The 17,011-nt window shown below is 43.8% G+C and overlaps 1 protein-coding gene across 1 annotated transcript in view; it reads left to right on the top strand.

Annotated features, from left to right (window-relative positions):
• The first annotated feature begins 357 nt into the window (after nt 1-357).
• The window catches only part of C8B (complement C8 beta chain), a 37,574-nt gene continuing 20,920 nt past the window's right edge, over nt 358-17,011 (top strand). The window contains exons 1-5 of the mRNA XM_050752325.1: nt 358-556; nt 6,578-6,734; nt 9,842-9,983; nt 11,922-12,063; nt 14,577-14,709. Coding sequence (XP_050608282.1) covers nt 465-556; nt 6,578-6,734; nt 9,842-9,983; nt 11,922-12,063; nt 14,577-14,709 — 666 coding nt within the window. The 5' untranslated portion in view covers nt 358-464. The remainder of the gene's footprint in view (nt 557-6,577; nt 6,735-9,841; nt 9,984-11,921; nt 12,064-14,576; nt 14,710-17,011) is intronic.

Genomic DNA, 17,011 nt, shown 5'->3' with positions numbered 1-17,011 from the left:
TAAGGAAAATGAGGCACAGAAGTAAAGCAACTTGCCCATAGTCCAAAGCTATTAGGTTGGTGCAAAAGTAATTGTGGCTTTTGCCATTTAAAGCAATGACAAAAACCGCAATTACTTTTGCACCAATCTGGTCAGTGACAGAGAATGTACTTGAACCCAGGCTGTCTGGACCTAGAGCCCACAGTCCTTGCAGCCTCACTAATAGCCTGTCCACTTAGCAGCTTACCCCAAAGTTATAGAGGAATAAACACCATGCTGCTACAGATTTTTCATCATTCTGGTTGGTTTCCAGAGTGACAGGTAAGTTTTTGGTCTGTGCAAAGTCTGAGTTTCCAGTCACTAGTGGCTTTCTGTTTACTTTGCAGAGCTATTTGCTCTTGGGGACAGAAGCTGACAGTGCACTCACAGCACAGACTTGTCATGGGCCTAGCAGCCTCTGTGGCATCTCCTGTCACATTGGGAAAATGAAGAATTCCAGGACATCGGCGTGGAGGGCGCTGGTGGAGCTATTTCTTCTCTGTGCTGCCCTGGGCTGTCTCAGTTTGCCTGGCTCCAGGTAAGTGACAGTTACCAATAATTCGCTGATCAATAATATGACAGGGAAGGTGCAGCCACATGATGCTGACCATCTCTTTGTCACATGTCTATTGAATGAGGAACGTCTCTTGAGGCAATTTGCATGCATCTGTTAACATACTATCATCAACCCTCTTCAAATTTTTGTGGAACCAAGCGGCTGATTTCAACAAAAGTTCCTGTAAGAAACTGACATGTTTAAATGTATTTTGTCATGCTGAGAAGAATAGGATATTTGTTCTGTATTCTGAACAAAGCCTCCATGTGATTCTTTATGAAAAAGAAAGTTTGTTACGTACAGAGGAAAAAAGAGCCAATTCATGAGATGATTTTAATAAATGAGATTGACCCACTCTACCTACTCATCAACCTCAAATCTTCAGATTCTCAGGTTCTTTCCCATCCCCCTCTTACACACACACTTTCTCTCTCTCTCTCTCCCCCCCGCTACAATGTTCCCAGCAGTTAAATGCTAACTGATTTGTTTCATTATTGTTAGTCTCCATTAATAGGGTGCAAAACAAGCTAAAGAGAATGTCTTAGTGGGAGCTCAAACTTGGGCTCCAGTGATAGAAGAGCCAGTGACGTAGCAATCTGGGGACGCTCCGTGTGCATGAGAAACCCCTACCATGAGATGTTGAAGTGTGCATGTGTCCCCGGCCTCCATGTAAACACTCCTGTGGGAAGAGGGACTGTAATTCCATTCCTTTTACTTAGTCCAAAAATGAGATCTGAACAAACCTTTCACTTGGTGTGAGGAGTACCTCCTACCCATGGGACACAGCCTCTGGTCTCAGTTCTGTTGAGTTGCCATTAGGAACCACAGCATGATGAGCATTCAGTCACTATCCATTGGCCACTCAATAAGTAACAGCTATTAGGATGATCAAGAATCTCCATTTAGCCCAGAGAATAACTAAGCTGCCAAAACCTTCCTTGTGTGTACTGTGTGTACACAGAGAAGCATTCAAGACCCAAGAAAATGTCTCCAGAATGGAGGACTTAAGGGAACTGTAGAAAACCTATCTATAGCACTGTGCCCCTGGGTGGAGATTTCTGTTGGGCTCTGAGGATACAGAGATGAGCCTATGTTCTCACAAAGAATGCCGACATGTGAGCACATGCTGTGTGTACCATTGCAAGAGATGCCACAGGGGCAGCCAGCAAACAAGGAGGGAATGATCAGCTCTGTGGGGCATGGGGCCTGGAAAGGCTTCGAGAAGAGAGAGTGCTAGGACTGAATCTCTGCAGGTGAGTGGGTGTTTGCCGAATGGCTAAGGGATTGAAAGGTGTGCCAGGTAGAGGGAGCAGCACAGGCAGCTGTGCATGAGTGTGAGAGAGCTGACTTGCTCCTGAAGCTTCCAGACACTACAGTGGGCCTTGAGCACAGGTCCTGGCAGGGAGTTGAGAAGGATGAGATAGAGTAGGAGTGAGCAGGCATCAGGTCATGGGCAGAGTTAGGGGATGCAGGAGTACCAGCTAAGGAGCGTGAACCGTATCCTCGCCGCAATGCAATGGGAGGACATTGAAAGGTTGAAGCAAAGGAGTGACGCGATCAAATTTATATATTAGGAAGTTCACTCTGAGGTAGGGAGTGGAGGGGCAAATGGTTGATTAGGGTGCAGCCTGAAAAATTGTATTTAATCGTCACCACAATGTCATGAGGTGGCTGTAATCTCTCCTTCTTGCTATGTAGGAAAACAAACTGATCCTCAGTGACAAGAAAAGATTCATACATGTGTGGTGAGTCTCAAACCCTTACCTGAATCCAGGTATAGTTCTGACATCCACTCGTAATTCCCATGAGGCAGTCTCGAACACATCAGGTATTGGAATTCCATCCATGAAGTAAAAGAATAGTCTTTAGTTCTGGGACAGAAAATGCTGAGACCACCTTCGTATTGGCCAAGAGAGTTTTTTGCTTTTACTTACTCTTGTATTCAAGTCAGACAATGAAATCATAATCACTGTGTCATAAGATCTATCATTTATATATTGCCACTCTGTACCAGCCACTTGGAAACATTAGCTATAATCCTCACAGCTATTCCATGTAAGTGCTACTGTTTACCATTTCACAGAGAGGGAAACAGAAAACGTAAGTGTCCCAAGGCTACCCACTTAACAAACAGCTAACTATGGATTCAAATCCAGTTTTGTTCAGGTCTCAGAATCCCTGCACTCTCTCTGCATCCTTCTGTTTCTCACTAATGCATTGTCCCCTCCCCGCCCCAACCCACCCTCCAACCCCCACATTGTGTATCTGACTTGCTGGCCTCCCGTGCCATTTCTCCATCTCTGGGCCACACATTTGTTGCCTTGAGATGTTGCTTTAAATTTCATGTCTACCACAGCAAACAACAGAGAGAAGAGAAATTGAAAACCTGCCACCCAGAAGCTGCCCCTTCTAGCAAAGAAAAAGGATGCTGTTTGCAAAGGGGATGCAGCTGCTTAACAAATTGTGTGTGACAAGAAAGTTGTTGTGTCAGGGCATTTCTACCGAAAGCCAAAATATATTGACGTACCCCATCTATATAAGCTGATGGCTTGCAATTTACTGCTGACCCAATCCTGCTGTACTGGATGGATCCATCTTTATTTTGATCAGAGACGCCTGTTAGGAAGAGAGTGGGAGACCTGGGCCCGGTGAAATGTGTCCTAATGCTGGCTACAGCATTTTCTGCATCCCCAGGAAAGACACCTCCTTGCCAGTCCTTTAAGTAGAGGGGGCACATGTTCAAGGACCTGAGCAAGGGTGTTTACTGTAGCTCTATTTGCAATCGCCAAACACTGGGAAAATATAAATGTCCCTCAAAAGGAAAAGGAATAAAATAAATGCAATGCATGTCATAGAATAGAACATCCAGAAAAAAGAAATGAACTAGATCTCTTTATGAATCCACATGGATAGGCTTCAGAAATGCAATGTCTATTAACAAAAGCAAGTTGTAGAATCGTATGTGTAAGTATGAATAAAGCACACACAAGCAATACTATAGATAGTCTATAGATGTCAAATTATTTAAAAGAGACTGGAAGGAAACACACCAAATTCATGGCAATAGTTCCTCTGGGGGTAAGGTGGGGGGAGCAAAATTGAGACTGCTGTAACATGCAGATGTCAAAATTAAAAATTAAAAAAAAAGACTTGAAGCAAGTGTACCAAAGTATGAACAGTTGCCAATCTGGATGTGAGTACATCGGTGTTTATTATATTATTTCTTGTACTTCTCTCAGCCTGTTTAATTTTTCAATGTGAAAAGCATACAGAGGATTTTTAATGACAGAAGTTTAGTCAGTAGGTCAAAATGTCCATCAGGTTTGTTTCTATAGAAATTCATAGGGGTGAAAGGCTTGTGTTGTTCCCACACACAGAGGCCCTGGTGGAGCCTAGAATTTATGTGGCTCCTCATTAGTCCCAGGAATTAAAGATGCGATTTAATGCTAGCCTTTCCTTCAGATTTGCATTTTGTAGTACTAATAAACCGCACACATTTCATCCGATGTAATTTACAAACATACTATTTATTCAGCTGATTACTTCATTATATTGCCACCTTCCATAATGAAAATTGGGTGCAAAAATGAGAGATGTGGTAGATATAACTACTTTTTACCAAGTTCTTTCTGTAAGTGATCATCTTGCCCATTAATAGGCTTTCAAATCTCAGAGAGGAAAATAATTGTGACTCTTAATAGCTAGTGTGTACATTACTTATCCGCTCAGTCTCAACTGTGGCGCTGGAGTTGTCTTGGTTGCTAAAAACACAATGTAACTGTTTTGTAGTTGAAATAGGAAGAGGGTACCCTGCAGAGCTGTCAAATACATACTTAGGAGAAGCTAAATCACAGACAATATTGTTTTGTCAAACCTGGTCAAATTAGTAGATAAGAACACATTCTGCAGCCCCCCACTGGTGTGCAGCATCCTGCCTCAAGTAACCATTTTAAAGTATCCACCTGTGGTTTCCAGTAGTCTTTGACCTTTCATTAAAGATCCAACTTTACTAGGCAATTGATTTTTGCTGGTCTCTGGGGCGGTCATGGACACGGATTTCACTGTAGTTAATATTATCCTCTTTTTAGGACTTTTGCCAAGTGAGAACGTATTGTTAATGACCTTGTCGGGAGTGACATCCTGTGTATATGAGATGGTGAAAACTACGTGATGCTCTTCTCCCTAATGACTCAATCCTGGATATGGGAATGAAAGAGGCCTTACATAGAGGTTGGAATAGATTGGTGGAGTCACTGCTGGCCCTGTTTCCTTCCAGGCAGCATGGGGCAACGGAAAAAGCCCATATATACTCCAGAGATTAACAGACCTTGGCTCAGATCCTAACACCACTGCATACCAGCTGCATGATGGTGGACGCGTCACTGTCTCTCTGGGCCACTTCACTCATCTGCCCAGGCGGCAGTGCTCCACAGCTGCCTTCCAGCATTGCTGTGAAAATAGAAGGAGGTAGCATGGGTGATGCTGGGCCACTGAGCACAGCCTTGACATGTCTGTCATAGGTGCTCAGCAAAACCTCTATTCCTTTTGTCTTCCCATCTCCTTTTGTGCCTTGGAAAGGAACACAAATTACAAAGAATCTTACAGTGTAATGCACTCTTTCATTTATAAGAAAAAATAAGAATCATCATACACTCTTCATATTATAGAGGAAGAAACTGAAGGCCCAGGCAAGTTAATTAGCATCCTCATTCATTCACTCATAACCCAATGTGCTCCAGGAAATGAACAAAAAGAATTGCCTTATCTCTGCTGGTGGTGCTGAGGTTTCCAAGAGTAACTGTCCTTCACTCACCTCTCCTCTCAAGAACCATCTCTTCCTCTTCCACAGCTTTTCATGGTCAGATCTGTACCTAGCACAAATCTCTTATCCTGAGATCCAAGCCCATATAGGAACTATTTACTAAATGAGTCTCTGTAGGTGTTTCAGGACACCTGGAACTCAGTATGCCCCACCCGAAACTCACGTCTTCCCCATTAAGATTTATTTTCTGCTGTGTTTCCCACCACCCACACACTCAAATGGGAAACCAGCATCCATTTAAAAGGCCTTCCTTTAACACCCCACCTCCACCATCCAATGATCCATCATTTGCCATCCATTCCACATAAGAAATATCTCATATGTTTGTTCTCCCCATCCTCTTTCCCCAGCCATTGCCATGATTCAGGCTTATACCACTCAATGGGACTGCTGCTGCCAGTCTCCTCCTTGTTTCCCTACCACCAGGCTCTCCTGACTCCCACTGGACCTGCACAGCTTCAACCATGGGGCCTGCATGCTGGAAATCCTTGCCCTCTGGATAAAGTCCCGTAGAGCTAGGACGTGAGACATGTTTCTCTTTTCCTATTCTGAGATAAACTGTGACTTCCAGAAGTCAGAACCTTGGTCTTATACCTCTAGGTATTCCCTGTAGCACAATACCCTGAGTTAGTCCTCAGCAAATGTTTCATAGACTCTTAACATGAACAGATACCTTAAAGACAATCTAGTCCAAACCTCTGATTTTCCAGAGGATGAAACAGAGGCCCAGAGATGGGGAGTAAATTGCTTAAGATCATATATCTAGCTGTGGTTGTGTTCCTTGCATAGCTGTAGCATTTTAGAGTTTATAGTGTTTTCCCATGTGCTATCATTTTTAATCCTAAAAATAGCCTTTGTGGCAGGTTTGATTATCCCCATTATATAGATGAGAAAAGTGAAGCTAATACAGGTTAAAAAACCAGACCACAACCACTCAGCTGCTAATGGACTGTCTTCTGATCCAAGTTCAATACTCTTTTGACGAGAGCTAGCCATAATGTTAGGTGCTTACTACATGTTCAATAAATATTTGTTGGATTAATTAACTTATCTTGGAATGATAAACTAATAGCCTTGCACAAGTGAGCAAATATATATTTATTGAATGTACAAATAGATGGTTGGATGTATACTTAATTCCCTTCTGATATGTGACTCTCTTCTCTCATGGTGACTTTTAGAGGTGAAAGGCTACATTCCTTTGAGTCAAATGCAGTCAACAAGAGCTTTGCTAAGAGCCGACAGACGCGGAATGTGGATGTTACCCTGATGCCCATTGATTGTGAGCTGTCTAGTTGGTCCTCTTGGACCACATGTGACCCCTGTCAGAAGAAAAGGGTAAGCAACCAGGCCTGGGACAGCTCTAAGCCTCCAGGAGCCTTTGTCCCCATCAAGATTGGCTGAGCCATTGTTAACAGTGCCTGGCACATAGTTGGCCCTCAATAAATGTCAGCTAACTTAATTAACGCATCCTTTCCTTCCATGCTTCCAAGCAGCAATAAGTTCTTTCCTTTGGTTCTCCAGTGTTTTCCAAGCACACCCATCCTTTCTCACTCTACCAGCTTCCTAATTAGACTCTCTGCCTTGAACCTATTCTTTCAATCAATCTTTCACCATGAAACAGGGGAAGCAATCACAGTGTATGTCTGAGTTGTCTTTGCCCACTTGGAAACCATTCACAGTCTACCGATGACACTTAGGATCACATCCAGGATCATGGTTTTCAAGGATCCCTATGACCTAATCTAGCTTATATCTTCAGCACACTGGACCCTTGTATGACTCTGGCCTTCACTCTCTCTGGGCATTTCTTCATGCTGCTTTCTCAGGTGGGGTGACTTTTCCCACTTCCTTCACTGGCTAACACCTATTCACAATTTGAAACTCTACTCAGGAGCTGCCTCTTTTGAGAAAGCTTTTTGACTCCTCCTCAGCCCTACCTCCAGTTGGATAAAGCAATCTTTTATGAGCTTCAATAGCTCCTTATTAATCTTGTATCCTAGCATTTATCACATCATGCTGCTTATTTTTCACCTTCACTAGACAGTGAACTTGTGAAGGCTGATTCAATTCTGCATCTTCAATGTGTAGACCAATATCTGGCACAGAATAGGTTTTTCATAAATGTGTGGTGTTTGATCTTGTTCTGTTTTCTGATATCTCTATAGGGAAGGGAAGGTTGTTGTTACACTTTCTGTTAAACAGGTAGATAAACAGGAAATCAGAGCAGGTAAGTGGCTTCTTGAGTTCACCTAGTAGTAAATGCAGGCCTCGAACTCAGGCCACTGTCCAGTGTTCCTTGTCTAGGGTTCTACCAGTGAACACACTCAGTTTCTGCAATATCTGTCATTCAACCTCCTTTGTCATAGAAGGGCTGACCCAGGATCCTAGTTCTGAGAACAATAGATATGCCAGAGAAAAGAGAATGGTTGCTATTTCCCCAGATCCTTGGGAAACCAAATCAGCCATGGGCTTAGACTCTAAAGAGGCTGTGGAAGTAGGCCCAGGACAATCATGCAGTTAATTGGATCAATGGAGAGAGCCAAGCAGGATCATTCAGTTCCCAAAGTAGGTTTTATTGCTGAAGTTATCAGCATTGATCCAATTATCTGGATAATTGCTTCATCTGCACCATAAACTAGGAAGTCTCAGCATGACTCAGCCTGGCAGCCAGAGCTCCTCTCTCAGAAACTGCTGCAGACATTCCCTCAGCTGGTCATCATCCCTGTCTGCAGGGTCACTGGCTCAGCAAAGCCTCTCAAGTCAGATTGGGTGATGTATTTCCTCCATCACTTCCACACTCCTCGAGCCCACTTTGCCTTTGGAGCCTGGAGCTTTTTAGTCTTCCCCCCCCCCCCCACCCCGCAGTGTTCTCTGCAAGCCTTGTCCCTGTCCTGACAGGCTCTGCCTTCCAGAAAGAATGACCCTCTGCAAGTACAAAGGGCATGGGTGAATGGTTATCTACATTTCTTTTTTTGGATTTCCAAGGGCCAAGTATAGATGTCATACAAGTAATAACTATGCCTCATTAATGTCATCCTGCAAAGCAGGGGCTGCTATCCTGGCTTGCCTCCTGTGCTCTTTTGTTTACTAAAATCTTGACTGCACCTAACATTTGGAATTCACCCAAATCTGATCACTTTCTTCCTCTGAAGAAGTTTCTCATTGCCCCAGGATAAAATCCTGTAATCACTTTCCCAAGGCCTGGAGGGCCCTGTGTTATCTGCTCTTGTCTATGTCTCCCTGTCACTCTGGCCACTCTCCTACTTGTGCTCTTCTATCCAGCCACGATGAATCTTTTTAATGTTTTGTGGAACATGGGACACCTTCTCTAGTCCTCTCAGCTTTGATCTAGGAATTTCCTCCACCCATATCACTCTTCTGTGCCCCACTCTCACCAGTTCTTCACACCTGCCAGACATTCCTACTCAACCATCAAGTTTCAGCTGAGGTGTCACTTAGTTCTTCCAAAGCCTTCCACTTGGGCTTCTCCTAAGTTTGCATGGGGGACTCCCGATGAGTGTACAGAGCACTCTGCCTCCCCTGTCATGGCACTCATTGCACTGTGCTGCAACTGCCTGGGGCCCAACTCCAGCATCTGTGACCTCCTTGAGAACAGGCTAGGGGATACAATTACCAGTAAAATTGACGAAACAAACAAGCAACAATAACACCTACCTTTTTCAACACTGGGTGGCTTAATCATTTTGGAATAAATGAATAAGATGGTAGAGATATAGCAATATTGACTGCTAAAAAGCAATAATAAAGAAAAACAAGTCCAAGAAATCGAATGCCTACTATATATCCAACAACATAATGAAATTATATAATTTAAACTTCATAACTGAACATTTAGATGATTCATGATCCCTATTTTACAGATGGGTAAATTGAGATTCATAAAGATTAAGTAATTTGCCCAATATCACATGACTATAAAGTATCAGAGTCAGTTGTAGCTCCAAAGCCCATGTTTTTGCATTTATAATATACTGATGTCTTCAGGAATAAAGGGGAATACTTGAATCAACCCAGTAGAGTAATTAAGCTGAGAGATAATTTATTTTGTGTTATTGAACTGGCTACATGAGTCCATTTACTAATCTTTGCCTCCAGAGTCCATGGAGTCAGCATGGGCTGACTTTCCCACATTCAGCAAATCTTGACTGATCACTGCAGAAGCAGAGATCAAGGCCAAGGTCTCTGCCCTCAGAGAGCTCACAGACTAATTGAAGAAACCATCTGGAAAACAGCCAATCACAACATAGCTCCTTAAGTGTATATAATGGGGGGAGCACAAAGGGCTGGGGGAATGATAATCAGACATTTCAATGCTCTTGTGGAGCCCAAATCCTGGCTCAAGACCCATTTACACAGAGTATCCCTCAGCTCCTGAGATCTGAGGCTCTGCTCTTGGTTCACCTGGCTCCTCTCTACTACAGTACAGGTATGCCTACTTGCTCCGGCCCTCTCAGTTCCATGGGGAACCATGCAACTTCTCTGACAAGGAAGTTGAAGACTGTGTTACCAACAGACCATGCAGAAGTCAAGTGCGATGTGAAGGCTTTGTATGTGCACAGACAGGTATAAATCAACGTAGGAGTAAGAGGGGAAAACCTGAAATGAGATAATGGTTCTTGATGACCAAGGGACAGGCCATGTCTAGTGATCAAGATCAGGGTCATGGGGCAGCTCAGGAGGCCTGCTTGTCCTACAATCTCTGACCTCCTTTCACATGTATTATGTTATTAAAATCACCTTATAATGTAGGTGCTATGATTATCCTCATTATACACCTTAAAAATCGAGACTTGAAGAGGTTACTTCTTCATATAGCAGGTAAGTGGAAAAGCTTCTATTGGCAATTTGAGAATTCAGATTACATTCATTGACATTAAAGACACAAAAATTATGTGTGCTGGAGTCAGAAATCTTGGGTTGAGTCGTATTTTGACTTTGTGACTAGGAGAAGTCCCTTAACCTTTCTGCATTTTGGCTCTCTCAACTGAAAATTAGGGATGATGTGAACACCTTACAAGTCTGTTATAAGCATCAAGTGACATCATAGCTATGAGAGCTCTTTGTAGACTGTTGGCTCTCCTAGCTCTCTCAGAGGTCTGGGGTTAAGTAGAATGTGACAAAATCTAGAACGGTTACATAGGGCCGTTAGCGTCATTTATCTCTGATAAATCTTTAGAAAGATATTTCCTGTCATTTGCATTTCTGCATCACTAAGTCCAAGATGATCCCTAATCCATGATATACCCAGTAAAAATTATTGTTTATAAAAAGGAAGAAAAGAAAAAAGGACAGATGGATAGATTGACAGAAGGAAGGAAGGTAGGAAGGAAGGAGTACACAAATGAATAATCACCTGCTGCAAAACTAAATAAACACAACTTTTCAGTTCATTCAGAGAATCCAAGCAAACAGATGCTTCTCTATTTCTCCGTCTCCAGCAAAAATGAGAGTATTTTGACCCACATTTTCTAGACGGGAGTTGCAATTCTCCACATTTACTGTACCCATGTGGACTGTGCATGGGGATTTTTCAAGAAAGAGTTAGAGATTCTTAGAGCAATTTCCAGGGGTTATTGCAAATGCAAAATTCTATCCAATAAATCTGAAAGACTTTTTTACAGTGTATCCATGGACTCATTATGGCCAGTGTTCCATGATTCTGACCAAAGCCATAATGGTTACTCGGGCAGGCTTTAGTTTAAATGCCTGGTAAGAAACATTTGAAGGCCAGATTGTTATTTTTCTGCTTTTAATACTCCAAGAACATTGGTTTTAAATGACCAGACATATCTGAGGAAATAGGACTACCGGTCTTATGGACTTTATCTCCCAACAATATACTAATAAGAAAGGAAATCAATCAGGAAAAAAAGAAGTTTAAAGGAAGCAAAAGGGGTGCAAATAATTTTTCATAATCCAAATGACTACGTTGTTGAAGGCAGTGTGGTTTAGAGGGAAGAATTGTGATTAGACAGTTAAATGTTTCAATCCCGCTGCAAATATTTACTAGTTAACGTGCACTTGGCCCTCAAAAACACGAATGGTACTGATAACACTTACACAGCACTTCCTGGGAGTCAGTCCTGTTTTATTTACTCATTTAGATTTTGAACAACCTTATGGGATAGGTATGATGACTTTTCTATTTTACAGGTGAGTACATTGAGGCAGAGAGTTTAAGTAACAAGTGAAGGTGGCCCAGCTCACACAACTTACAGGACCCACCCATCTCACCCCCTCTTTCCAGCCCCAGGGAGAGAGAGTCCAAACTGTCCTGCTGCTTTCGGGAATACAACCCTGACTTCTTCTGCTGAGGGAGGTGGCAACAGAGGAATAAACTGTTAGTGCCATAACCAATCTATCTGGTTACGGGATGATTAATTAAAACAGGGCAGCATGCAAGACCTGACAAAAGGTCTGGCACCTAATAGGTGCTTATACTCTGTTAGTTCCTTTCTTGCCAACCATGTGGCTGTGGGTAATACTCTTTCTCCATCCTAGGAAGGTGTGTAAACCGCAGACTTCTTTGCAATGGGGACAACGACTGTGGAGACCAGTCAGATGAGGCAAACTGTAGAAGGATTTATAAAAAATGTCAGCATGAAATGGACCAATACTGGGGAATTGGCAGTCTGGCCAGTGGGTAAGTGACCATTTTTCTGTGGTGGTGATGGGAAGGCACAGCATTAAATGGAATTCTGGAGGATAGAGATATACATATATAAACAGAGTTCCCTGCTCACCTTTCTGAGAAAAGCCTGTATTGTAAGTGACGCTTCTGGTTGCTCTCTGAGGGCAGTTCCAAGTTGCTCCAGGAACACGTCCCACAGACAGACCTAGGCATCAGGAGGGCTGGTTTGGAACACTGGGACAGAGCTGTGCATGTGTGGAAACCATGCAGGCTGCTCTGCGAGGGCTGGGGTGGAGAGGGAGCTTTTTTTTTTTTAACATCTGCAGTGTGACCATGTTAGGTGCTTTGTAAGCCTTATGTCTTGGATCCCATTGACAACTTGGCAGGTAGGTTTTTTCCAGGTGTCTCCCTATCTCCCAGCATTAGTCCCTCTGAGAAGAGAGGTCTCCAGTTAGACAGTGAAGGGATGGATTTCCAGGGCTTCTGGGGATCTCTGAGTTGGTCCAGTCCTCTGGCAAGGACAGAGGAGCAAGGTCAGAAAGGGCCACACTGGCCTGGCATGCACCTTACTTTCCTGCCATATTTTGCAGCTTCTCAGCCTGCAGGTGGAAAAGGGAGACCTTCCCCTCATGTGCTTTAGGAATCATCATATGAGACACAGCTTGGGGAGGGGAACAGTGACCCTGAATGGGATTTACCTTCTTTTTAAAAAAACCCATCAAATCTCAATTTTTAAAGTTGTCACTAGAGACTCTTCACGTGGGAGACTTCTCTCAGGACTACCTTATAAGCTAGTTATTATAAGGAAATATAAGATAAGGAAACTGCAGATAAGGAAACTGAGGCCCAGGAAAGTTGAGTGAGTTCCAGGGTCACCCAGCTAGAGTGTGGGATAGCAGACATTCAGAGCCAGCAGTAGGGTCTGACAGGAACCTGTAGGAGAGAACAGAAAGAGTGGTTCACTGGCCAGGACACCTCGGGCAAGGCACTTGTCTATGTGGAACTTTAATTTTATCATCTGCAGGAGGAAGTTAATAACATGTTTCTTTCAAAGTGCTGTGAAGATTGAATAAGCGAATGTGACTAATATAAGAGGTGCTGGGCAGCTCGTGTGGTGGGAAGAATACAGACTCTGTTCTTGCTCCACTGTCAGATTTCAAAGTCCAGCCCACCAACTTCTCCTGGCAGGGAGACTCTGGGTTAGTCAGTTACCCTCATGTTTCTCATCTGCAAAATGAGGATAATAATACTACTTACCTCCTAATGACTAATCCTCACAAGGATTAAATGAGCCCTTGTGTGTAAATTGATTAGGATGATGCCTCCACAAAGTCAGCACCACATTATAGTTGTTAAAGAAAATAAATATGTATACATTATTTTGATACATGGAATATGTCATGGGAAAGAGACCCCAGACAATTCTGGTAAGGAACAGAACCAAGGCCAATAAGTAGAAGCTGATAGGAGACAGAGACTCTTAATAAAAACAGAAATTTCAGTAGTTAGAGATGGTCAAGAATGGAGACTTGCTCTAGGAGGCAGTGACAAATAATGTCTAAAGAGGGGCTGGATTCTTTTCCTCTCTAAAATGGAGACAACATCTGTTGCACAGAGTTGCAGGGACACTAATGAGATGATGCATGTAGCTACCCACTGCTGTGTTTGTCACCAGTTACACCCTCAGTAAACAGTAATTATTGTGAATAATATTGTAAATGGGTTGTGATGAGGGTGGTACAGAAATTAAGAAAACTGCCACTTCAAACAGCACACAGTATAGTGAGGATGACAAATATATACATAGCACATTTATCATGGACCAAGCAGTGTTTTAAGGACTTCATAAACTTGACACATGTGATCCTCACAACATCCCCATGAGGCAGTATTTTCATGGTCCCCATTTGCAAAAGAACAGACTGAGGCACAGAGGTAGTAAGTGGCCACCTAAGGTTTAATTGGCTTGCCCAAGGTCACCTGGGCAGTAAGGGGCAGAACAGAGATTAGATCTCAGACGTCTGGCTCCAAAGTCCACACACTTGCCTACTATGCTACCCAACTCTCGCAAGGCAACTGTAGTAATACAGGACAATAAACGCACAACGGTGCGAGCACAGGGTGTTATGAGGGCCCCTAACCCAGCTGGGCTGCGGGCTTCAAGCGCCACAAGTGTTAGTGAAACCTCTCACCACAGTGGCAACAGAGCTCAATCTTGACAGACAAGTCAGAGATAAAACAGTGACGGGGTGGAAGTGCATTCTGGGTGCAGGGAACAGTTCTTACCATGGAAGGAGCTGAGTAGACTGGAACAAGAGCAAGTCTCTTCACATGGCTGGGGACTAGGGCACGTGGCTGTGGTTAAGAGTGGCCAGAGATGAAGCTGGAAAGCTGGTTTGGACCAGCTATCAAGGGCCTTGAAGGCTGTGCCAAGGAATTTTTGTTTTCGTTCAGTAGGGTCTGACAATCAAGATTAAGCAACCCCAAACCCTAACCTCTTCATCTTCTCTGTCTCTTCCTCACAGGATAAATTTGTTCACAAATAGTTTGGAAGGCTCAGTTCTTGACCACAGGTATTATGCGGGTGGATGCTCCCCGCATTACATCCTGAACACGAGGTTTAGGAAGCCCTACAATGTGGAAAGCTACACGCCACAGGTAAGGGACAGCCAGGTATCAATGGAGGGAGCCCCAGCTGAGCACCCAGTTAGCAGGGTCCATGGCCCGGCCAGACAGCCTGCTAGCTGTGTGACATTGGACACATCCCCTTTTCTCTTAGAGCCTCAGTTTCTTCATATGTAAAAATGGGCAGTTCCTTCCTTTAGACATTGTGTGGAAGATGACATGCTATATATAGAAACACGAGGGCCATTGTAGAGCAGTAGTAATAGAAACCATAACACCAAAAGCTACCTTGAAGGTAGAAATAAAGCTTAGGATCTGGAGTCACACTGACTTGGTGGCTCTGCCACTTACCATCCATACAATCCTAAAGACTAAGAGCCTCTGTTTTCCTATCTTTAAATTGGGAGTTATGGAGGTTCTACCCTGCAGAGAGAGGATTAGTGAGATAATGTGTGTAAGTATTTAGCACAGCGCCTGGCTTAATGGTGAGTCCACAGAAAATGTTAACTTTTGTTGCTGCTCTTATTGCATTCTTATCAAATCCCTGCCTATTAAAATCAGGCGTTGTTCTAAGCATTTTTTGAAGTGCTCTACCAATATAAGTCTCTATTATGATTAATGTACAAACTTAGAAACACATCTCACAGACAGTGGGGTTTAAAATAGCCCGTAGGACACACACACTTGAGATCCGATGGGAACACACTGGGTGCCAGGACTGGCTCTGCCACAGGTCCCAATTTTACCTTACGTTAAGTTCCTTTTCCACTCTGGGCCTCAGTTTTCTCATCTGTGAAATTGGTGGACGAAACTAGAAGATCTTAACAGTAATTTCCACTTCCAAAATTGCACCCTTTTTTCTAGCCGGGTGTGGTGGTGCATGTCTATAGTCCCAGCTACTTGGGAGGCTGAGGCAGGAGGATCGCTTGAGCCCAGGAGGTTGAGGCTACAGCGAGTCAAGGTCATACCACTGCACTCCAGCTTGGTGACAAAGCAAGATCCTGTCTTTAAAATGTATATATTGCACCATTTTGAAGGCTAGCTCCTTCTTACCCCTCTTTCCCTTCCTCCCCAACACACTTTTTAGCCAAGAAAGAACAAATATAGTTTAGCGCCAAACACACTCTCCATCAGGGTGTCCAGTGCCATCCACAAAACCTCTACTTTCAAGGGAGGATTTCAGAGCAGCCATTACCATCCAGGTGAAAGTGGATCCTAACTCAGGCAGGACATACGTGGTAAACTCTCCGCTCTCCATACCAACATTCTTTGAGCGCTGTGCCAGGTGCCGTGCTGTGATTTACAAGTATAAGCCCAATCCTCAGAACAAGCCTGATGAAAGGGACCATTATCGCCTCCATTTTACACATGAAGAAACTGAGGCATGGAGAGGTCAAGGCAATTGTCCAAAGTCATCTGACTAGGAAAGAGCAGAGATGCAGCGCATCTCAGCGGCCACTCTGCAGACTATGTCTGAACTGCTCCTCCTTCCCCTTGTAGCAGCTGAGTGGTTGCACCCTCCTCTGGGAATTGCAGGCATCCAGAAGCCGATGGGAGCTGTGGGCAGGGAGGTGACTTGAGACTGGTCACTCCAGGGCCCCCGAGGCAGTACCCTTGGCAGTTTCCCTACACACAAAGCCATGAACACTGGTTTTCGAGCAAAGGGCTCTCCTAAGTTCTCTCTAAGGCACTTTCCTGCCTTTGTCACTTGATCCTCCAGCCACTGCCTTAGACCAGACCCTCATCAATCATCACCTGCACTGCTCATACAGCCTCCTCATCGATTTATCCCTCTGACTCCAAATTTTTCCCTTCCAATCCAACCACCAGGCTGTCCCAAATCATCTTTGGCTTGATCTACTTCCTCTGCTGGGTCGTATTTGAATTAAGCCCAGATTTCAGGACAAGTAATTCAAAAGCCTATTTTGACACCAGAACATCTTCTCGCAATATCCCCCCTTTTCTCCTCACTGTTTCAACTTCTCATTGAACTCTACTGCTATCCTTGCAGTTCCTGGGGCACACCCTGCCCTTTCCCACCTCCATGCTTTTAATTAAGCTGAGCCCACAGCCCAGAATGTTCCCCTGCATTTTTGCCAGTTGTAATCCAAATCAAAACCAACCTCTAAGTTTCCACCCAAGGTATCGATCAGGTCTGTCTTTACTACTGAACCAAAAATCCTGAGGTGGGGACACAAATTGGCCCTGGTTTTTCTGTATCTAGAGCATCTAATTCAGTATCCAGCACATGGTAGGAGTAGAGTGGCTGTCTGCTCACTGGTATTGAACTGATTTGAGTCAAATGAAATAAAAAACACTTTTTTTTCCTTCTTTA

Source organism: Macaca thibetana, chromosome 1 (assembly GCF_024542745.1).
Source record: "Macaca thibetana thibetana isolate TM-01 chromosome 1, ASM2454274v1, whole genome shotgun sequence".
NCBI lineage: Eukaryota > Metazoa > Chordata > Mammalia > Primates > Cercopithecidae > Macaca > Macaca thibetana.
Note: the sequence above shows the minus strand (reverse complement) of the source record. Positions and strands in the feature narration are given on the sequence as shown.